We start from the raw sequence: 23,455 nt of genomic DNA, 5'->3' as shown, positions 1-23,455 counted from the left end.
ATGCCGCACTCAAGCTGCCACCTCCACCACAGCCCAGCCCTTCCCTGGGATGGAGACCTGCAGTACTAAAGCAGTTGTTGAATGCTCTTCCTTCCTTACCGCCTTTGAGGTGAAGATCCTGACACCAACATCTCCCAGGACCTTCTTCCCGGCCCCTCCCAGCAACACCGAGCCTGGCAAATACCTTATGGCAAGTAATTTTACGTTATTCTGCATTTACACAAAAATAGAGCAATTCTATATTTATAGAGATTTATAGCCGGTTCCGTGCTGGAGGAGTTATTGAGCAAGGCCAGGAGCTGTGGGCGGTCCGGGCTCCCGAGCAACCGGCTGCTTCTCATTCGGCATTTCGAACATACAAAATTAAAGGCATTCGTCTCCGTCTGGTTTCTTAAATAGATAAGGGGGGATCGAACGGACAGTATGTACAGAGGGGCAGTGGCAGGGCCTGGTGCCCGGCCCGCAGCCTCACGCCTCCGCCCGGGGTCAGTGAGGCCGGCTGCTGGACTCTGAGGGCTGCCGCTGGCGCGGAGGAGTGTAGCCGTTCAGGTAGCCGTTGCTCTGGCGTTTGCTGAGTCCTCCGTTAAGAATGTCCTGGATGTGCTGCACTATCAGGTTTATGGCCACTGTGAGCAAAAGGGGGAGAGGTTGCATTAGGATCGCTGCAAATCAACCAGCAGGTGCCCCTGCTGTCTCTCTCCTGCTCCTGGTCCCCTCCCCTCCCAACCTTGCGGGAAGGAGCTGCCCCGTTGCCCCACTGGGACTTCATCCCTCTGCCCCAGCTAAGCCCGGCACTCAAGCCAGTATGGTCAGGCTGATTCCAGGCCTGGCTGACCCAGGCCTTGGAGAAGTCCATTTCCCTTTATGTGAGATGAACCAGGAGTTTGCTTGGAAGCTTGGAAGTACTGCATATAGATGGGCTCTTAGGCTTGAGCAGAGAAACACAAACTCCCAGTCGCTAATGCTCCAGGCAGGAGCAAAGGGAACAGGCTCATCTCAGCACAGTGTGGTAACAGCACTCTCTCAGGTGGCAGCGGCCTGGGTCACCTCCGTGGCAGGTCCTGCTACCTCCTACCTAATTCCACTGCAAGAGCAACAGCCCAAAGCCACCTGCCAGGGGTCTGGGTCCACTTACCTTCATTATCTGCTCCTCTGGGAATGATCACGTCAGCATACTTCTTGGTCTGGGAGGAGAGAGAGCACTACGTTACAGGGAAATTGGAGAGACACCAGGCTGGGGCATCATCCCTGCTTCCTGGGGCAGGTCCTTGCCCTCCCCTTGCCAAACCCAAACCCACTGATTGCTGATAATCCATTTTGGATGCTCTCTTTGGCGTTCTGCTCTGTGTTTTGAGGGTTATGCTTTGTGCCCTGATTCCATTTTCCTGAGCTCATAGAGATGCCAGTAAGAGGCACCCTAACAAAACCTGGAATTAAGAAGCCTCATGATCACAAGACTCCAGCATCTGATGCTTTTGGGAACATCCTTCTCACTGAGTCCATCCAGACTTGCCTGAGCACAGCCACATGATCTGCTCAGAATGGGGGGAGAATTCCCTACCACATTGCTTGCAAAGAAGGTGTGATTCAGGACACCAGTTCTGACCTAGTTTCACCTGCAGGTGCCAGTCTCAGTTTCCTCCCCCATTTGTGTCAGTTTTACAGCTGACAGCCAAACTCCGCCAAGCCAGCTGGGTGATGGGTGTCACCTGACACCTCCGAGTGCTTCCAGACATATCAAAAATCACCAGGATATGTGGGACCGTTTCAGTGCTGGACTGCTCGGCCCAGAGCTGGTTTAGGAGTCGAATAACAGTAACAGTGGGTGCTGAGTGTGCTCAATATCTGCATGCAATTGCTCTGCCACTGAGCACCGGGTTGGAAGTGGGAGCAGACCACTGCAAAGCTGTGGGTAGGGACAAAGCAGTTTTCTGCCCTCCCTGTTTCACATTTCATCCTCCTACAGACTCTTCATCAGAAGACACTGATGAAGCAGCATCTACTGCTTTACCTTGCTGGGGATTGCAAGGAGAGGAGCCTTGCAAGCTGGACCTGCCTTTTGGGAAAAGCCTTTCTGGGATTACACTGGAACTGGTCCCCAGAGCCACAACGGAGAAAAGGGAGCTGCATAGGAGCCAGGAAAAGATCTTGTAGCACAGAAAGAATCAGCCCCTCTTATGGGAAAGGGTAGAGCTGGCTAGGCTGGCACAGAGATGCTCCTGAGGCTGGAGGCACAGGTTTAATTCCTGCCTGTGATGCTAGCCAGCAGTTCCCAGGTTGCAGGACTCTAGTGGCTCAGTTCCTCCAGACTAAGACAAAAATTCCTCATAAAACTACCACATCTGCCTAAAAAGCCTTGAGAACCAAGGCACAGGGTCCTCTCCACGAGAGCCAGGAAAGGTGTACAATGGCTAATCCTGCAAACATACTATTTCCCCTGCAAGTTCTGCAGGACTGGTCTCCCCCGTGCACAGTGCCTGTCTGCTAGAGAGTCTTGCCTCCAGTAACAGCTCCCAAAAGAGCTTCATTTCTCCAGGCAGACCTTGCAACCCTGGTCCACCCTGGCCACTCACCAGTCAGGAAATGCAACCTGCAAGGCCACAACCCATGGTGTAGAGACAAACAGCAGCTTCCCTGCTCTCCCAAGCATGAAGCAGCAGCACTGGAGAGTGGAAAGGGCATGCAGGACAGCCCAAAAGAGTAGGCAGCCACAGCAGACACTGCCTGGGGGCGGTGATCTCCCCTTCCCTGGCTAAAGGTAGCCAAGGATCTTCCCTCCCAGGCTGGCACCTGCTGAGATGCCCAGTGGTTTGTCAGGCCCTGTGCAGGGAGGGGTTTCTCTTGTCATGTCACCTTCCCCTAGGGAAGGGTGATCTCACCAGGAAGGCAGTGGCTGTATAAATAGTCCCCATCTTGCCCTGCCCCGGCCAGCACTGGCAGCCCCATTTTGGCCAGAGCTTGCAGGGAAGGAGCAATGCACAGAAGGCTGAGCTGAGCTCTGGGCACAAAATGCCCCTGTCTGAGGAGCTGGGCAGAGTATGAGGTATTTTTGGTAGACTCCTGTGGGTGTCACTCCCCTGACTTACCGGCAAACAGAACTCCTCAAAGGCAGGCTTGACGAAGGTGATGTACTGAGATAAGATCTGCTCGAGGTCCCTGCCTCGCTCACTGATGTCTCGTAGCACTGTGGGGAAGATATAAGGCACAGTCAGGAGCTAAGGCACAAATCTCTCCACCTTCTTTCCCTTCAGTACAGCCTTTGGCCAGCCACTCAGCTATTTTGCCCAAGGTCTCTGCTCCTGGAAGCTGTTGCCTATGTCTGAGCACATCCCAGCCCAGCTACATGCTTTTAACCCACTTCCAAGCTCTCCTGGGAGCCAGGGGCTGGCTGACCTGACCAAGGGCTTTTCTTGGCCTCCTGCCCTTCTCAACTCTACAAGTACATTCCAGTTATAACCAGTGCCACCCTGGTCCTGACTATTCCCAGCCTCAGCCCTCGCCTCCCTCCTGTGGCTCTGCCTTGCTGGACAGGGCATTCTCTCAGTCATCCCCGTGCAGATGTGTCCAAAGAATAGAAATGCAATGAGGTTACTCATACACATACTAAGGCCCAGTTTAACTCAGGTCTACAGAGGCGAGGAGAGCAAAACTCAACTCCCTGCCCAGCTCTGCCAGGCTCCTTGTGCTCTCCTAGGCCGAGTGGGACAGGAAGGCAAAGCAGTCTAAGGGTGTGCTTGAAGGAGGTGAGCTCAGGAGGAAGCCAGAAGGCAGGAGAGCAAGCTGTCCTCCTGCTTGTTCTGCCACTGGGGCCTTTCACCCTGTTTGCATGAGCTATTTATTTGGGCCACTGCCATCTCTGCTCTGAAGACACTTCAGTGTGGACAAGTGGCCCAGTTCAGCAGGAATTCAATCCACAGGGAAGAGCCAAAACAGCCCTGTGGCCGAGCAGACAGCTCTTGGCTCTCCCCAAGGGGCTGTCTGGCTTTTCCCCAGCATGCTAGTGCCTGGCACTGGGCTGGGAGTGAGCCTTCCCTCATGTCCCAAGCAGAGCCAAGGTACGGCACTGCCAGCCTGTGTGACCTGCTGGGCAGCCGCTGCCCCTGTGCTCGCAGGGCCAGGACAGTGCTGGTCTGGCACCGTCCCCACGGCTCTTTGCCCTTGGCCAGCAGCTTCACAGCATGCCCTTTCACAGCCCTGCACAGGGGAAGTGATGGGGGGGAAAAAGGATGTGTGCCAGCTCCCTGCCTGCTCCCAAGAGCAGGAGCAAGCCCCTGCTCAAACAATACAGAAAAAGAGGCACAGAAAATAAAACAGGCTTTTGTTTCCCAGGTCCCACACCCTATTTGTTGTCTGTGCCAGGGCAGGGAAGGGTGTACTTACAGCACATGCAGGAGGCCCAAGAGCTGCCCCAGGGTGCAGGGGCTGGTCCTAACAGGGCAAAGCTCTCCTGCCTGTTCCCAGGGCAGACCACAGCAGGAATTGCCCCCCACACAAACAGAAGTCAAGCACCCACTGCCTGGTACCTGGCCCCGAAGCAACAGGTCCCAACAACCCAGGCTAAGACCATGCACCCAATCTGGAGGGATCGCTCACAGGGCAGGCAAATATCCCAAGGACAGATCGGCACCCATTTGAAGCCAGCAGGGATCACTCAAATCGGGCCCAAAACACGCATGTGACACCGGACCTTTGTTGTACGGAAACTGGCCAAGGACAGGCAGCGAGGGATCTCAGCCAGAATCAGGTCCCTGATCCCCATGGATCAGGCTGTTTGAGGTACCTCACAGACCTTGCCCCTTGCACTCTGCTAGCGGCATTTTTCTTGGGAGAGGGGCCAGGATGGAGACAGTGCGAGTTGCACATACTGAACCCCAGCACTATTGATCAACTGAGCCGTCAGCAGGGTTTCCAGGAACCTCACTTCCTGCTGCTGCCCAACTGAAAAGCACACTGATGCAACCCTTTAGGACTTCGGGGACAGAAAGATGACTCAGGGCCACATCACAATGCAAGATCCCAACTTTTGCTACAAGCTGCCTCCAGCTATGTTCCAGGGACATGATTACACCTCTGGCACCTCACACACAGGCTATCCTTTCCCAGAAATGCCAGGGAGACATACAGTAAACAGGTTTAATGCTGCAGTGGTCCTACCAGCTGCTGACAGCAGACAAACAGCCAGATTCCTACCAGGGGAACACAAAGTTGCCCTAACTAGGAGACACCAGCCCCTCAATCAGCCGAGCTGCCCCTGTGCAAGCAACTGATGGTGAATGGAAGAAGCACAAGCCTTACCAGAAGCAGCGTGAGCACAGCAGTGACCTGACCTGAACTGGCTTTGGTGCCCACTAACTCCACACAACACACCTCTCCTGTCCTGAGTGACCACCATAACAGGTGGAGCCCAAAACCATGGACTAAATAAATGCAGTGGACACTTGGGGCACATTAACAGGGATGATCCATAACACGGGGAATGATATCTGTATGTTACATCAAAGGATGGGAAGAAGGGTGGTGGGTAAAGAGAATGTATTGGATAGCATGGGACCTGAGCACGATGGAAGTGGTTTGGAATAAGAGATGGAAGAATGTGCTGGTTTTGGCTGGGATAGAGTTAATTCTCTTCATAGTGGCTGGCATGGGGCTGTGTTTCATATTTGTGCTAAAAACAGTGTTAGTAACACAGAGATGTTTTCGTTGTTGCTGAGCAGTGCTTACACAGATCCAAGGCCTTTTCTGCTCCTCACCCCACCCCACCAGCAAGGGGAGGGGACACAGCTGGGACAGCTGACCACAACTGACCTAAGAGACGTTCCATACGTCCATATAGGATGACATAAAGCTGAAGGAAGAAGGAGGAAGGGGAGACATTCAAAGTGATGGCGTTTGTCTTCCCACATAACGGTTACATGTGATGGAGCCCTGCTTTCCCTGGGACGGCTGAACACCTGCCTGCCCACGGGAAGTGGTGATAAATTCCTCATCTTGCTTTGCTTGTGGCTTTTGCTTTACCTCCTGAACTGCCTTTATGCCAACCCACAAGTTTTCTCACTTTTACCCTTCTGATTCTCTCCCCCATCCCACCAGGGGAGGCTGGGTGAGCAGCTGCGTGGAGCTGAGCTGCTGGCTGGGGTTACACCAGGACAATGTGCTGCCCCGTAGCTGGGTGTGGATCCAGGCTTCTGTTTAAAGGGACTAAGGCTCACATTTCGGGATCTTGCAAGTGCGTATCTGTGACCTGCTAATACATCTCCCTGCGATGACTGTGCTGTCACCTCCCTGGGTGAGTCATGCAGGAACAGTGGGCAGGGTCAAGAGGGATGCGTAAAAAGGAGATTTTAATCAGTGCTGATGACATCCCAGCAGCTGAGGAGGCTGTGTATCTGCCTGACAGCAGGAGGGCAGGCAAGACCAGCTCTATTGCAGAGTGGAACAGTCCCATGCACTCAACACTCCCAGACTGACGCACTGAGACACGCTCCTCTCGTCACAGCACAGAGCTCTGGAAGGAACCACTCCTCTCCTTCTGCATCCCCAGACACCCTGTGGAGTCTCTTGGAGCCAGGCAGGGGAAGGGACAGTTCAGACAGAAGTGAATTCTGACCCCAGGAGTCCTCAGATGCTTTTCCAGTCAGCCAGGAGGTGCTAAATCAGTGAACCGCTCCTAAAGGCTGCTTCAAAATGAACAGCATCTCAAGTCATGCAGACCCTGCAGAGCTGGAGTTCCTCCCATGTCAGCTGGCAATCCACAGCCAAGCCAGCTGGACAAGGGGAGTCCTAGAGAGGGATGTTCTGGTTTCTAGGGCTCTTTGCCCCCAAACCATAACCCCAGTGCCAAGAACCCCAAAGAGGCTCCACGCTGCATTGCACAGACCAAGATGTACAACCAGACACTCCATTTGCACCATCCACAACGGACGTTCTCACACCCCAAAACCATCCTCAGAGCACTTTACCTGTTAAACTGTCTTTATCTCAATCCACAAGTTTTCTCACTTTTACCCTTCCAATTCTCTTCCCCCGGGAGACTCATACCCCAGGTCCTGAGGGGATCTATCAGGCACTGCCTTCTGACTGAACTGTCCAGATGCTTTGCCTTGCCTGCTGCACCCTTCCGTGCTGGTAACTGCTGACTGGCAGCAGCTGCCACTCAGCTGCTGGCACAGAGCTGGTGCCATGGGGCCATATGAGGACATGGCACACTCAGCAGTCACAGTGCTGCATGCATCAGAGCAGGAATCCCAGGCAAGGCAGCAAAAGTCCCAAGAGACGTGGAGCAAGGTGCTCTCCACTGCCACGAGCTGCCCTCCGTGACACTCCGCCGTGCTCTCCACCAGCAGCAGCACAGCTTTGTGCCAGCTCTGGTCACTGTCACCTGCCTCCATGACCAGCTGCCCGGATCAGTTAAGGGATATTTCTGTCCCCGGTGCACAAGGCATGTTAGGGCCTCACCTCTGCGGGACAGCCGGGTGTCCGCGTCCGTGTCCACGAAGAGCTTCATGCGGAAGAGGTCCCGCACCTCCTGGCTGTAGAAGGCCAGGATGCCTTCGAAGAGCACCACGTCGGCAGGGTACACGGTCACCGTCTCCTCTTTCCTAGCAGGGGGAAGGAGAGTCAAAATATGCTGGTGGGGAGGGAAACCAAAGAGAGGTGGGAGGGGGGGGAAACAGCGGTGCTCCTAGGCACTGCTCCAACCCTGGGACATCACTGCTGCACCAGGGGGCCGACCAAGGAGAGGGCAGACCTACCCCACCGCCGTGAAGGGAATCCAAGGCATACGTACGCTTCCTGGAAGGATAAATGGCAGAGCGGGAAGCACACTAGGCCTTCTCCCCCCACCTCAGCCAGCTGCTGCTTGCAAGTGTTATGTGCCAAGCCACAAAAAGCCCGGGAAAGCCTATGCATGGGGCTTGACCCACAGGAACCTGCACGGCCAGCTCTGCTTCCCTTGGGAACCAGGCAGCACTCCCCTGACAGCACAGCGCTTTTGTGGGAAATGGAGCAGGGTCACACCATCCATGACCAACAAAGGCATGCAGAAAGAAGCTGAACACATGCAAGGGAAGTGTTGCAGGAGCAAGAACTGTCATCCTCCTCCTTTCCTGGCACTGCTGAGCTGTTTGAGCCTGGAATACTTGTTAAAGCTGCAAACAGTTTATGGGGAGAGGAAGTGTAGATGGGGGGAAAAAAAGGGGGAGGGTCTTAATCCCCCTCCACTGACGCCTGTATGCTGTTGGATGTCACTGCATGGCTATTCCAGACCCTCAGACTGTTCCTGTATCTGTCCTGGATCCTCTAGCCAAGGGGCTGGAGTAGTTAGGATGGAAACTTTTGGCTGGCAGGTTAGGTGCCTAAGAGCAGGCATGAGAGGGGCAGGCGGTTTGGGCTGGGTGCTGCACCACAGGGCGTTAGCGGAGGCACAGCAAGGCAAGGCAGGAGCAGCTGTTAGACCTGGAGTGGGAGACAAAGTCATAGACAGGAATCTGGACCGTCTTCCCTTCTGTGATCTCTTTGAGTGTTTTCACGATCAGCTCGTTGTCAAAGGCATCTGAGGAGAGAGGAAACGTTATCGAGGCAGCTTTGCAACCTCTCCCACCCACCAGGTGCTGAGCTCAGCCCAGCCAGAGTCACTGGCACCCTGCACTGGAGACAGACAGATGTACAGACTTGGGAGGAAAGCCCTGCACCTCCCCATGGGCGTAGCAAGACCCAACTCTCCCGAAGCCATGGGCCTTCATGGCTCTGCAGCAGCCTGGGATGTGGCCCACAGGGATCAATACCGCCCTTGTACAGCAGCACTGACAGCCCGGGCGCAGGAAGGCATCTCCTCCAGGGCTCCAGCCCTTGGAGAGACTGGAGCAGTGTTCCAGCCTGGAGCCACTGGACAGACAGGGCTCTGTTTGCTCAGTGCTCGCTGCCTCTGGCCATTGTGCTCCTGGGGACGAAGGGACAGTGGCTCTGGAATTTCCCCACCAGGCCCAGAGATGGTTCAAAGAGCCTCTGTTGTAGTAACAGGGCACAACCCCCTCAGTGGAGGGGTTTGCAGAGCAGCTGCACAGATGGTTCCCTCCTTGAAGGAGGGACATGGAGCTGCTGGCTCAAGGGGGCTGTGCCAGGCCTGATCTCCCTGTGTCCAACCCAGCTGCACCAAAAACCAATTTGTTCCTTTGCAACCTGGTCTAGTGAAGGGTGTCCCTGCCCATGGCAGGTGAGGTGGAAGATGACCTTTAATATCTCTTCCAACCCAAACTATTTGATGATTCTATGAAAAAGGTGTTCAAACTGGGGGATGTTTTTGCAGGAAGAGAAGCATCTTAAGAAGAGTTTGAGGGTTCACAACCTGCCCTTTCTCATCGCAGACACTCCACCCCAGAGGCAGTTTCTTTCCCAAGATGCAGAAGCTGTACTGCAGGGGACACAGGTGGCCAACTAGGCCACCCAGTCCTGCCCCATGTAGAGATAGTGTCCATGCAGGCTCTTTGCTGGTGAACTGGGGGTCCCACTCCAGCCCTCGCCCCACACAGCGTGGCAGACCCCCAGTGCTGTTCTCCATTCACCTGGGTGGTCAAAATTGAACTGGCCTTTGAGTGCTTTGGATTTCTGCTCTGAGGTGAGGACCCGGTAGAAGCTGTCCTGGCTCACAATCACCACCTGCTTCTGGCGGTAGTCCACCTCATTCTGGCCCAGCAGCTGGACGATCTTGGAACATACTGAAGACTGGGAAAGGAATGGCAAAGGAAGCAAGTGAGTGGCATGTGGTATCTAAGTGGCACGGGGCTAACATCTAGCTAACATTCACTCCTGGATGCACAGGGCACTGCTTGCTGGACCTCCAGCCGAGAGTTTGTGGTCGTCTTGAACGCCCAGCCCAAAGCCACTGAGGGAAAAGTCCTCCAGAGGCATCACTGTGGTGCCCCTTAGTGTGACAGCAGCACTGAGCTTGCTGCCTGCCTCCCTCTCCTCCGCCCCTATGGCTTGCCCACAGCTCCTGTTCTGGGTATAAGTGGCAGCAGGAGAACAGTTGGCTCCTCCCTGGGTTCAGCCACATGCCCAGGGGCCCCAGCTGCTCCAGCCTGCCAGGCAGTTCCCCAGGGAGCGGAGCTGTGGGACACCAGGGCTGAGCCTCCTCCCTGGGAGGAGCCCGGTACCTTGGCTCCCCAGCCCTGATCCAGCCCAGAAACCCCACCACAGTATGGGCACAGACAGAGAGTCCTCAGAGGGAGAGCCAACAAAACCCAGGATGAAAAGGCACCAGGAAGAGAGCCCTGGGACTTTATCAGGGAGCTCTGCTGCCAGGGCTGGGAGGAGCAGCCCGAGCATATCCTGGTGCCTCTTGGCACAGCAAGCCTAAGGGCACTGCGGAGTCAGCGGCTGGAGAGCCACGTGGCTCTGGCTGCCGGTGCAAGATCCCCAGAGCGCTGCTGGCACAGGGACTGGCACCTCTCACGCCGCACGGAGCGGGCTGGGTGCGAGTGGCCAGCATGGACTGCTGGCACTGCAGGAGGCAGGGTCACACTGGACCCTGCCATTGCAACACGACTCAGAGCTTGGGGGACAAATCCCACAGCCTGCTTCAGTCCCTTCTCCTTAGTCACAGGAGTCCTTGGCCGCAGCAGTGTTAACTGCATCACCACCTGGCAGCCAGCACTGCCCTGGCCAGCAGGAGCCAAGGTCAGGCTGGCTGGGGAACACTCTGCTGCCTGCAGGAGCCCTGCATGTCCCACCTGCTCCTGCCCCACGGCATCCACTGTTCAGGGCAAAGTAGGTGCTCCTGGTGCCAAACTGAGCTCCTTCACCTCATGGGAATCACGTTGGCTGCAGATGCCCTGCTGAGCCACTCCTGGCCCTAGTCACCACAAACACTCTGCTGAGCCCTCTGCCTTACAAAGAGCAGTTTGCTTGCCCCAGCCTGCCTAGCCCAGCCTGCCAGTGGCTTTTTCCATGCTCCCACCTCCTGGCTGGTTCAACCATCTGCTCCGTACCTGGCTGCAGAGCTGAAGACGGTGCTGGTGAGAAGGAACAGGGAGGGGAATGCATGCCTGGCAGAGGAGATCACCCCAGCAGGCAGAGGGCAAGGCTGTTTGCCTGAGAAGCTGGAAGATTTGACGGCATTCCCGCCTCCAGAGACCATCTCTTCCCCTCCAGGCCAGGCTGACCTGACTTGGCTGTGACCGCTGGGCTGTGAGTCAGCCCCAGCCTGGCTGGAGAGCCTCCACACAGCTCTGCTGCTGAGTGAACTGGCTCGGGCTGCCCGACAACAGCCCGGGCAGCCTGGGGCACAACTCCGTGTTTCAGGTCAGGGATGGGGTCTCCCTGAGCATCCCACCTTCTCCTCCTGCTTCTCACAGCTGGTTAGCTGTGCTTCCCGAGCCACGTTGGCAGCCCTGCCCTGCAGCAGGCGGCTACCACCCAGAACAAAGCCCTGCATGTCAGTGCCAGTCACTTGCCCTTTGGCACACGCAGGCACAAAGCTGGAGCCCAATCTCTGTTTCCTCTGTTTGCTCGCTCCCCACATCCTTCTGCAGCCAGGGTCAGCCCTAGTGCTTATCCAGCTGTATCCCCTAGGTTTCGCAAAACCAGGGCGTGCACAGTGCCTCTCCTCCACTTTTCCTGCCTGCTCTCTCCCCTGGACACCGCTGCCTTCCCATGCAGAGAGGAGACGTAGCGCAGCAGGGTTCAGCCTTGGCCACAGCTGACGAGGACACCAAACTTCCCAGGCCCTTTGCCATTAGGAGTAAACCACCTTTCAGCACAGCCATACAGGTTCCCAGCCTACAGATCCGCAGGCTCCACATGGATCTGCACCAGGAATTGCTTTCCCCAGCCCAGTGGAGAGAACAGGGCTCCTTTACTTTGGATCAAAGTAACACACGAACTGCGCTCACTCTCTCCCCTTGGACCTCAGCACATGGATGGGCAATAAAATCATTTGAGAGCACCAGACAGTTCCTGTCAGCCTTTTTTCTGCCTTATGAACACAAAAATCTCTGGTCTACTGATCCTGGAAGGTGGAGAAGAGTCTCCACCAGCTCTGAAAATCACCCTTCTCTTGCATGCCCCACAACTCAAGACACCCAATGGTGAGAAAAATCCAAGGAGAAAACATCCCCTGGCAGCTGGAGACTGGAACATGTCCTCCCTTGGCATTCCAGGATGAGGATCAGAGCATATGCCAGCTGCATTTGCCATCAGGGCTCTGGGTGGACGGTACCTCTTGCAAAAGCATCCAGGCAGATGCTCCAGACTCTTCCCTTTTCCATGGTGGGCTTTGGAGAGCTGGCAGAAGTGGTAGAGAAAGATGACCATGAGGACACCCTGTTCTTAGGACCAAGCTCAGGTTCAGCATACCACACTGCCTGGGTGAGCAAGGATGTCACTTCTGGGGTCTGGGAAGAGGCACACATGTCACCTTGGTCCTGCAGGTGTGGGCCACAGCACTGCTCACGCATTAAACCTGCATTAAGTGCAGCAAGACAGAGGGACATGGGGGGGGGGGACAGGGTATGTTCCTCCAACCTCAGGGCTGCGTTCATCTTGCCTCAGTGGGGCAGCAAACCTCAGCAAGGTCCAAGTGAAGGTTTTTCCTTTTCTCACTATCATTTGTGATGGAAACACTGGTTCATGAGGGGCATTCCCTGATGCCAGTTGAATATCTCCTACAGCTGGACAGGCAGTTTTTCCCCTTGGTTGATAAACACCCTCTGTGAAGGAGGAAGAAACACCAGAAACACGGAGCTTGGAAATTCCCCTACACAACAGGAACAGAAACTCCTGGCCTCGGGAAGTGTCCCCCCAAATGACTGGCACGTCCCCTGCTTAAACCCTCTTCTCCCAAACCAGCACAGCATACATACATGACTGTGAAATATTCACTAATAATTAGAAATGGCCACAGCCAGGCTCTGGGGAGGCTGGCAGATGAGCAGAAAGACCAAGACTGGAGCATGACTCCAAAGTACAGTGCCAGGATGCAACCAGCCAGGATGCAGGGTAACCCAGGGGACACGTGGTCCTGGCACATGCACTCAGCACCCACTTGAAGGGATGGCCTGGGCTCAGATTCCTTCCTTTGCAGATTCCTTGTAGCTTCTCCCAGGGGAGAAGACAACTATTGTTTCTTCTCTGAGAAGCCCAGGACTGCAGGAGATGACTTGAGGAAGATAACATGATGCTACAAATGAATCCCAACAGAGAAAAACTCTAAGATTTGAGCCCCACCCCTAGCTCTGCCTTACATGACACATCTCATCTGCAGTAGATGAGAGCCATGCCAAGGCTTCCACACAGCCCCTTCTCCACATCCACATCATCCATGCACACCTCAGCACGACCCAAGGCGAACACTGACAGTGATTCAGCCGCAGTGCATTCCCGGCAACAGGATGCTTTCTCAAGCAAAAGCCTTCCCCTCCTCCAGAACTTGGTTAAAACTAAATATAGCCAGGACCCAGCAGCCTCCATGGTTGCCAAGCAGACCTTTCCCATGTTAGCCACATGAAACCGATGCAGGACTTCCCAAGCACACAGGCAAGGAGCGAGCCCCGGCCACTGCCATCGGTCACGACTTCCCACACGCTGCACCGAGGGGAACTCGGCTCCTGCTTTGAGCAAACTGGCTGCAACCCCCAGAGCTGCACTCCCCCAGGCTTTGTGCTTGAGCTGCTCCCTGGGAAAGCTGTGCCAACCAACCCACACCACACACAGACGGTGGGGAGGGAGGTATCCACACAGCACAAGCGGCAAGCTCGGAGAGGTTATTCCTGAACAGAGGCAGCTGCAGCTCCCCTTGCAGGACTCCTCCTCTGAACCAAGCACACAAATAGCCAGTGTTCAAAGAAGAAGCACAGCTTTATTCTGCTGGAAAGGAAGAGGCAGAGGGCACCTGGGGGAGAAATCCAGCATATTTTCCCAAAAGGAGAGAGGTGGTGCACAGGGGAAGAAATCAAGACTGGTGTTCAGAGGCCTACCCCTGACATTTATTTGGAATATATTAATTACCTATTTAATTCATGGCCTACAGCCAGCTGCTCAAATATTCTTCAGGAGTTGACTAATTCCCCAACATTATTATGCAGATTATCCCACAATCCCTCTTGGGTAGCTCTGATCAAGCAGTGAATTATGACTTCAGATGGGTATTAGGGAGAAAGCTGACGGACAGTGCCACAGTCAACCACCATGAACCATCACGTGAAGGTGCCAGGCAGGACACAGCTGATGCCTTCTGCTCCAGGTTTGGTGCAGTAGCCACGGTAATACACGTACTTCTGCTTCTGGGGGTAAGGCCTGTTCTGGGCTAGCAGGAACTCCTAACCTTTGTGCAGGTGGACATGCTAAAACCTACTCACTAACAGCAGACCGTCCACTCCCAGAAAGCCTGGCACTACAGAGGGGTGTCCAAGCTCCCTCTACAGCTGCAGGAAGGACCTCCCATCCTCCCAGGGATTCTAGATAAGATACCCAGCAAAAGTGACTTACCCAGATCAAGTCATTTCAGCCCTAAAGAAATGCTGAAGCTGCCAGACCTCTCAGGAGCAGGTGAAGAAGGGCTGTGCCAGAAGCAAGACCTACCACAAGAGGTGTGTGTTGGGCTCCAGTGTGCAAGGAGGAGAGGCCCAGCCTCCTGCCACCACTGCAGGCTGCTTGCCCTGAGCCAAGCTGCTGCTCACGAGGACAGTCCTCCTCAATGGAGCAATGCCCTTGGCCCAAGACAAATGCTACAGCCAGGAGCAAGGACAGACTGCAGCAGTCACATCTCACCAGGGAGAGGAGCCCAGAGGTTATCTCCAGGGACACCACTGCCATAATGCCCTTCCTGCAGGATCGGGATGTGAACAGGCTTGGCAGGGGCTGTTGATGGCTCTGCATCCGCAGCAGCCTGGTTGGGGTGCCCTCATCACATGCCTGTGGATAAAACAGCCACCAGTTTTGGGATCTAACAGGATTTTCCCCTAAGATCAAACATCAGGGACCACTGTCATTACTTGTTTCATTTCTCCAGTGTCCCCTGTAGCACAGTTCTCTTTCCAGGCATCACAGGGGGCTATTACTCAGTCATGTCCCTGAAGTCAGGAGCCGTGGCAGTGCTTCCCTTCCCTCCAGCAGCACATGAGTTACAGATTTTGGTCTCTTCTTGAAGGTTACGGTAATTATAGAGTACTAGGAAGTGCCTGGTGGACTGGGGTGACACACAGAACAGATACCAAATTGGGAAGGGTCCCAGAGCATCTATCAAATGTCTGCCCTAGTTCATGACCCACGCAATCCTTTCCAGTCGTAAAGGAGCACATCCGTACGGCAACACTGGGACTGGAAACTTGCTATTCTCGTACCAAAAGCCTGGGCCTCCACCCAGAGCTTTCCCAGGCAGGTTCACCATTCCTGCCTTTCCCTTTGTGAGCCACAGGCCAACCAGTCCAGGAGTGGGATAGCCAGGTTTCTGTTCGCTCACCCTGGGACACTGTGCATGTGATCAGCAATCCCAGGCTGGAGCACAAACAGGCACAAACACAGAGGCTCTAAACACAGATTACACACAGGGAGGAAAACAAGCCCTCTAGCACAATCCCTCCCAATCCTCCGGTTTTAGGCACAGGATATTTTTCCTGAGCCCCTGCTGCAAACTCCATAGCCCGGAGCTGGCTGAGCCCACGGGACTATGGTAACCAGGCTCCATAACGAACTCACACATATTCCATCAGTAACAGGAAAGGGCTGACCCATCAAAACGTCCTGTGTATCAGTCTGATCGGGGTTGGCACAGAACAACGTTCTACTAGAAAGTTTGATGAGTCTCTAGCACACGTTGACACCAGTGTTTAACGAGTCAGACCTTGTGATACAGGGCTCCTGCCAGCCACAGAACAAACGTCACCAGGAAATGGTGCTGAACCGGCACAGGGCTGCTGAAATTCCTGCTGGTGCCCCTGGGTCACTCCCAGGTCTCCCCCAGGCTTCTCTGTCAGCCATCCAGGTGGTGACATGGTGGCAGTGATCCCCGGGCTGCTGTGGGGGACCTCAGCCCTTGCTGGGGAAGGGGACTGAGCTCTGTCACCAAAGAAGTCCCGTGCAGAGATGGAACTGCCTCATGCAACTCAGACCACTGCTTCCCTGGGGAACAACACGCTGGCTGTCCCACACCAGCCTCCTTCAGCTGGCTCACTTTTCTAGGCAGGCAGCTCAGACTCAGCCAGCCTTTCTGGTGTTTAAAGCAAAGTGCCTGGTGGAGTAACAGTGAAGAACACACCTGGCTGCAATCTTGGTGCTCTGCAGCCTGGAAACTCTGAGGCTGCATGTTCAAACAGACTGTTAACTTCAAGTACTAACTCAAGACCCAAATGATGCAACCACGGGGCTACAGTGGCACCTACATTCAGCCCTCACTAGTTTGAGTAATGAACAGCCAACAAAAGTGTTCAGCCGTTCACAAATCTGTCTTTTCTTACAAGCTCCTGTTGGAAGGCAGCAATCAGCACCTCGCTTCATGTGGGGACAACAATTAATGCTTCAGCCTGAGCTGAAAGAGCTCTTCCCACTCCTGCAGCCACCTCAGTACCAGATGCTCCCACTGCTGCTGGGAGCGAGCTGCTCCAGCACAGCTGGCAGAGCTGGAAGGTCCCAGCAGCTAAACTGAAGTGAGGATATAGGAAGGGCTTTAGGGGGTATCCCAACACTTCCCAGCTCATCTCAGTAGTCAGTTCCCTGAACTTTCCTCCAGCCCGCAGCCTGGCTGCCTGCCTTGCATGCTGCAGTCCTTGGTAGTCAGGAATCTCTTGCAGGAGGGAGGGAAGAAGCTCTTAGCACAAAGACCATGGGTATAAGAGGGAAACTAGAACTTTAGCAGGGCACTTGAAAATGCATAGGATTAAAGAAAATTCTTAAAACAGCCTTAGGAATCCCTCTGAGAAAATGAGGCGGTTGCAGTCATCTCCAACTTCGACACAGGAGGGGACGGTCTTAATGCCATGTCCTCTCCTTTACCCCAGGAAACTGCAGCAAGCTCTGCCCGGGCTGCACAGTGCTTGGATTTTGGGGGACAGTGGAAGAAATGCTTCTTCCCAGTAAGCTTTTGTGAAGAGCCTGTCCCAGCTGAGCTGACTCAAAACAGCCACCATGCAGCTGGCACTGCCCTCGCAGAAGGTGCAGCATCCCAGCCTGCCCAGGGTGCTCTGTGGCTCCCCAGTTTTGCTCCTAACACAGTCCAGATTTCTTTTCAGAGCCAAAACCAGGAGAGCACTCAGGGTTCTACCTATCCTATTTGAGTGGTCAAAGTTGCTCAAGCCTCTTTTGCTCACTAGGGAACAGCACTCAGCCTTTGAGCTCGAGTTCTCACAGATTTGCCTTTAAGGAATACCAGCCAAACACCCCCCAGCTCTCTGGAAAGGCCAGCTGCTTCCAACACCAGCTTCCCCAGGGCACCACAGGACACAAGCTGTGGCAAGCTACAAACAGGATCTCTTCCTTCCAGAGCCTGACCACGCTGGTGCATTGAAAGTGGTAGGGGGGATTGTGGAGCCCTTTTTGCCCATCTCAGACTAAAAAGCAGCAGTGGGAGGCCCTTGGAAGGCAAATTCCCTCTGTTATCTTTGGGCTGGTGTGCTGCCAAAGGGGTGTGTTGTGACAACAACCCTCAGTTGGTGTCAAGGCGAGTCAGATGGATTTGTCACTTTCCCAGTGGGAAGGTGCCTGCTTCACCTTCCCGCTAGCGCTTTGTTTTCACCCAGAGCCGGCACACCAGCACAGTAGGCCCCTGGGCTCGATTTTAGCTGCAAGCAAGCCCTTAGCTAAGCACTGCTCTCCAGGGAGTGTGCTGCAGCACGTGGCATCACCTGGCACAGGACACTGTCACCAGGCAGGTGGGGGACAGCCTCTCTGCAGCCCTGCCTTGCATCTGCACCACATGTGAACTTGAGGGCCTGTGGGCACAAACCCCAGGTCCTTTTTCTCCTGTTGCTTCTCCACGTGCAAGCTTTTTTTTTTTTTCCCACCAGCATATTTCTTGCAGTCTTTCCCCACCAACTTTGTACGATCTGCTGGATTCCCTTCAATGGACAGCACTGCACAGAGGTTTTTAGCAGGCAGCAATCACTGGAGAGGGGGGAAATCAAAGCCGAGAGACAGGAAAAGCCAGTTAGTAACATCTCCCTTGCTAGGAAGAGCCATTTCCCTATTATTTTTTACTAAGGCAGCCTGCTGCTATTAAGCATTTTCCCTTTGAAGTTGAGAACCACTGTAGCGTATTGTACTGTAATCACTGCTTTTACCTTGTGGGCCTGAGACACCGTGTTCAGAGACATAACAGTTCAGCAGCGCCAGACACGATGTTATTGGGACAACTACAGAGAGGCAGACCCACGCATCAGAGAACAGACAAACCCAGCGTGTTTGAGTCACCAGGAGCGGTGCTGCAGGAACAATCCAGCTTTGGTTCCCACTGGAGGAGATTGCATCCTCTCTCACCATCCCTCCCCTGTTACAGCTGGATTTTTCCCCCTTGCAGCAGCAACAGCAGTCCAAGAATCAATAGGGTACTCAGAGGCACATGCTTAAAACACTGGGCTGAAACACAGCAGTTGGATTATGCCACCCCTCAAGGGAAAAAATGGGGTCCCCACCTCTAAACACAAAACAAACCAGAGATGTAAGGCTCATCCTCCTCCCGTGCTGGCCCACATTCAGTTTCCTTAGCAAGCAATATTTCAAAGGTATAGCTACTTCCAAATCTATTCACGCTCTCCAAAATGCCTCTTAAAAACGCAGGTGGGACGTGCTGCCCTGCACAGAAAGGCTGATGAGCCGTGTAGCTGGTTTTACTGCTCTTAAATAAGGGGGGGAAAAGTAATTTTCTTTTCATATTAGGAGAGAAAGCGACCTAGCTCAGGATAAACAAATAAAGTAAACCCCACAGCGTGAAATAACTCCAATAAAAATGCTAAAGAGCTGTAAGGCTGCCCTGCGCTGCAGTTTGGGTGTAGCAGCCTCCCGGGAAGACCCGCATTGCCCCGGCGGGGCGGCTGCCCCGGCCCCGCAGCCCTCGCCCCGCTCGGCTCCCACCTGCCGCTGCCAAGGACCAGCCCCTCCCGGCACAGCAGCCAGGAGGTCGTTCTGCCGCTGTGAGTCAGCATTTGCTGCAGAATCCCCGCTCCTGCTACCCCCAAAGTTGGGCAGAGAAGGGCACCCCCACGCAAGACCGACACCGTTACGGGAAAAAAAAAAAAAAAAAATTAAAGAATTGCATCGTCCCTGTGGGGCGGGCAGCCCCCGGGGACGGTGCAGGTGAAGGGGAACGGGGGCAGACGCCGACCACAGCCACAGACGGGAGGATTCTGCAGGGGGATGCCACCTCCCCCCCAGGCTGAGCCGGGGCCACCCTCGCCCCGCACGGCCCCAGCGCCCTCCCCGCCTGGACGCCCCCCTTCCCCGGTGAGGCGGAGGGGCGCAGGATCCCGGCCGGGAAGAAGGGGCAAATCCCGTACCCACCCCGCACCCTCCATCCACGTGTCCGCGGGGCTCCGGCCGCCGCCCGGGGCAGAGAGGCCTCGGCGGCCGTGCTCCCTCCGCAGGCTCGCCCTTCCCCAGGCAGCCAGCGAGCCCACGCGGCTCCATTCACACCCGCATCCCCATCCCCACCGCCGGCCCCGCATGCCCGGCCGGCGCGGCGGGGCCGCGGCGAGCGCACGTGGCGGGGCGGCCGCTCGGACCCGCCGCGCTGCCATGTGGCCGCCGCGCCCGGCGCGGGGGGGCTGCACCGCACCGCGGGGCTCCCCCGGGCCCCCAGGGGCTGCCCCGCCGAGCCCCCGCACCTTGCCGCTGGCCGTGCCGCCGCTGACCCCGATGAGGAAGGGCTCGCCGCCGCTGGGCTGCCCCTGCTCCTCCAGCCGCTGCTCGCTGTCCCCCGCCATCCTCCTCCCCTGCTCGCCGCCGCGCCTCCTCCGCCTTCGCTCGCCGTGCGGGGCTGGATTTATCTGATGAGTCAAGGGCCTTCCTCCCCGCCTGGTTCACATCCCCGGCGCTGCGGCTCCCTGCCAGGTGCCTGCCGCAGCTGCACATGCTCGGGCCCAGCCCGCCGGCGGGCGGCACTGCGGCCGCACGGGCCCGCACCGCGCCGCGCCCTCCCCGCCCGCGGACAAAGGCGGTGCGGCCGCGCCGTGCGCCGGACACCGCTCGGCCTCCGCACCGGCTCCCTTCGCCTGTCTGACCGCTCGCCATCATCCCAGCGAGTGCTGGGAACCCCCACTGTGTGTCCCCCACGAACGTCCACTGTGTGTCCCCCACGAACGTCCACTGTGTGTCCCCCGCGAACCTCCATTGTGTGTCCTCCGCGAACCTCCACTGTGTGTCCCCCACGCTGGCCGAAAAGGCCAAGGGCATCCTGGTTTATATCAGCAATGGTGTGGCCAGCGGGACCAGGGCACTGACCATCTCCCTTTCTGGGCGCTGCTGAGGCACCTCAAATCCTGGGGTCAGTTCGGGGCCCCTCACGACAAGAAAGACATTGAGGTGCTGGAACGAGTCCAGAGAAGGGCAGCAGAGCTGGAGAAGGGTCTGGAGCACAAGTCTGGTGAGCAGCTGGGGGGGGCTCAGCCCGGAGAAAAGGAGGCTCAGAGGGACCTTATTGCTCTCGACAACTCCCTGAAAGGAGGTTGTGGACAGGTGGGGGGTGGCCTTTTCCCCCAGGTAACAAGCGATAGGACAAGAGGAAATAGCCTCAAATTATTCCAGGGGGGTTTCAGATATTTGGAGAACTTTCTTCACCCAAAGGTGTAGCTGGGCATTGGAACAGATTGCCCAGGGAAATGGTGGAATCACCATCCCTGGAAGCCTTCAAGAACCGTGCAGATATGTCACTTGGGGACACTATTTAGTGGCAAACACAGTAGTGCTGGGTAAATGGTTGGACTTGATCTTAGAGGTCTTTCCCAAACTTAATGATTCTGTGATTTTCCCACCCCATCTGGGCCCTAGTCCCGGGAGCACTTAGAAGTGCTTAATAACAACCCAAAAGCAGGAATAAAAATTATGCTTATGTCTTTGGCAAATGGACCCATCTGGGAAGAGTCATGACTGCTCTGGAGGCCACAATTCAGTCAAAATGCTCTCGACAAAATGGAAAAAGACTCTGCAAAATGTGGGGTGCAATTCCATGCAGACAAGTGCAAAGTACTGTACTTAGGTAGGGATAATGATCTGTGAAAATGCAAGATGGGAACCCGCTGGCTAGCCAGGCCTTTTGCAGATAAAGATCCCAAGTACAGTGGATCAAAGAGCCGATTTGGTGCTGCAGTGAAAAAGGCAAACGTCCCACTGGGGCATATAAACGTTGGCAGGTACTGTGTTTTGAGAAAGGTGAGGCCTGATGGAGAGACTGCAGCGGGGTCTCGGGAACAGCCCGGGGCTTGGTTTTGCAGGACTGCAGGAACCATCCGTGTTTAGTTTGGGGAAGGTCCCTGCAGGGCTGTAAGGCTGCGGGGACACGATAACCATTTCCAAATACATAAAAGGCTTCCACAAACAGGAAGGGAATACCTTTATCTTCCCCGTGGGGATTAGAACAAAATGTTGCCAGCTCAACACTGTAAGAAGGGCAATTCAGGATAGTCATTCAGGGACATTTTCTAGGTGTGAGAATGGTTAAGTCCTAGAACATGTTGTTTAGGGAGAGTAAGGACTCTAATCCACAGAGGATTTAGAAAAAAAAGCACTAGGCAAGCTTCTGTGTAGAAAATGTTTAATGGAGCTGATCCTGCATCAAGGCAGGAGATGGCCCAAGCAATGCCCCAAGGTTCCTGGCAGCGCTGTACATAGGATTTGAACTTTCATTTATGTTTTTAACTTTCTACTTCAACAGAGTGAAACAGTTGTAGAAATGTTTGCCAGAGAGGTCCCACACCCCAGCCCTCATCACGCAGGATGTGAGAGAGGAGCTCCTAGGATGTTGTGGCCCCTCTCTGCCCACCATTCCTAATTCCTCTGCAGCAGTGCCCTGCAGACTGTGGCTTGTGCCATGGGAGCATGGCACTGCATGTGGCTGCTGCCAGGGGAGGAAGTGCTATATGTGGATGAGAACTTCCTGCGGGGATGAATTCCAGTGGATTCCCATGGCCCCCTGCCAGTTTCCAAGCCCTGAACATGGGCACAGCTCCTGTGCACACCCCCGGGCCCTGGGAGCTATTCACAGCTCTTCTTCTTACCCCTGCACTGACACAGCCGTATCTGAACGACAAAACCCATCAGTACAGTGAAACCTTCAGGTTCTTTGGTCCTCCTCGTGCCTACACTCACTGCTGCCCTGCTTGGGGACAGACCAAACCCTCTGCTGTGCTGCAGCTGTTTCAGGCTGTGCTGTCTGTCCTGAGAGTCTCTGTAGGATGCCCATTGTGGCATTTCACCTCCAGGTCCCCTTATTGCTTGACATGTGGCAGGAGCAGACACACCTGCAGGGGGAAGGATAAGTAAATACCCCTTGATGGGCCTTGAAGGGGTACGAGCTAAAGATATCCAAGGCTTAATTAGAACACAAGAACTTGCAATGGCTGGAAGTGAATCTAGTCCAAGTGCCAGTTAGTTTTAGACAGCACCTTTCCTCAAAACTGAGAATTTTACACACTTTTCCTAGCTGCTGGTCATTAACACACCGTGCAAAGCAATTGAATCTTTTGTTCAGTTTAAGTCTGGAGACTTCAGTATATGAAATCTACTGGGACATGTGCCTCTCTAATCTAGTTTCAAGGTTACTTCCATAAATATTACCTCTGCTGTTTCTAGAATGTTTATAGACTGCACTGGCCCTTAACTCATGTGTCCAGAACTGTGTATTATGCCAATAGTTTTCTCATATCCCAGGCTGTTACATCGAATCTAACTGCATCCAACTCTCATCTGTCCTTTACAAGTTGATCAAAGCACATAGTGCTGTTTTAAAAAGGAAATGCCATTGAGAGTAATATGCTATCTGTTGTCTGAAAAAACCCTGCTGATAAGGATCCTGGTGTGATTCAAAATGACAGGATGAAATTACAAAGAGACCTTGTCACCTCTACCTCCAGTTCAAAGCACTGACACTAGAGAGGAAAGAGGTTCATGCCACTGACTGTCTCCTCTTGGCCTGGCTCTGCCAAAACACCACATTCAGTATCAATAACTGATATTCTGTGAATCATTTCCCACAGCAGTAGAAAGTATTTCAAAATGCTGCTTTGATTGATGTTGATACATCTCACAGCCAGGAAAGCCAGGAAGCTCTGAAGAGAGAGAGAGAAAGGGTGGAGGATGGCATACAGCACAGGGAAGTGCATGAGGTGGCACACAGGAGGGCACAAAATAACAAGAGAATCACAAAATGGCCTGTGTTGGAAGGGACCTTGAAACTCATCTTGTTCCAGCCCCTGCCGTGGGCAGGGAGACTTTCCACTAGAACAGGTTGCTCCAAGCCCCATCCTGGCCTTGAGCACTT

The 23,455-nt window shown here is 54.7% G+C and overlaps 1 protein-coding gene across 1 annotated transcript; it reads right to left on the bottom strand.

Annotated features, from left to right (window-relative positions):
- Positions 1–205: 205 nt before the first annotated feature.
- Positions 206–20,061, bottom strand: UCK2 (uridine-cytidine kinase 2). The gene is made up of 7 exons (XM_017815790.1): positions 19,806–20,061; positions 9,561–9,720; positions 8,455–8,551; positions 7,456–7,598; positions 3,087–3,184; positions 1,136–1,184; positions 206–626 (listed from the first exon to the last, which is right to left on the bottom strand). Exons 1-7 carry the CDS (start codon positions 19,902–19,904, stop codon positions 487–489), a joined length of 786 nt encoding a protein of 261 aa, XP_017671279.1. The 5' UTR covers positions 19,905–20,061; the 3' UTR covers positions 206–486.
- Positions 20,062–23,455: the final 3,394 nt, after the last annotated feature.

This window comes from Lepidothrix coronata, unplaced genomic scaffold (assembly GCF_001604755.1).
Source record: "Lepidothrix coronata isolate B3197 unplaced genomic scaffold, Lepidothrix_coronata-1.0 Scaffold52, whole genome shotgun sequence".
NCBI classification, from domain to species: Eukaryota; Metazoa; Chordata; class Aves; order Passeriformes; family Pipridae; genus Lepidothrix; species Lepidothrix coronata.
Note: the sequence above shows the minus strand (reverse complement) of the source record. Positions and strands in the feature narration are given on the sequence as shown.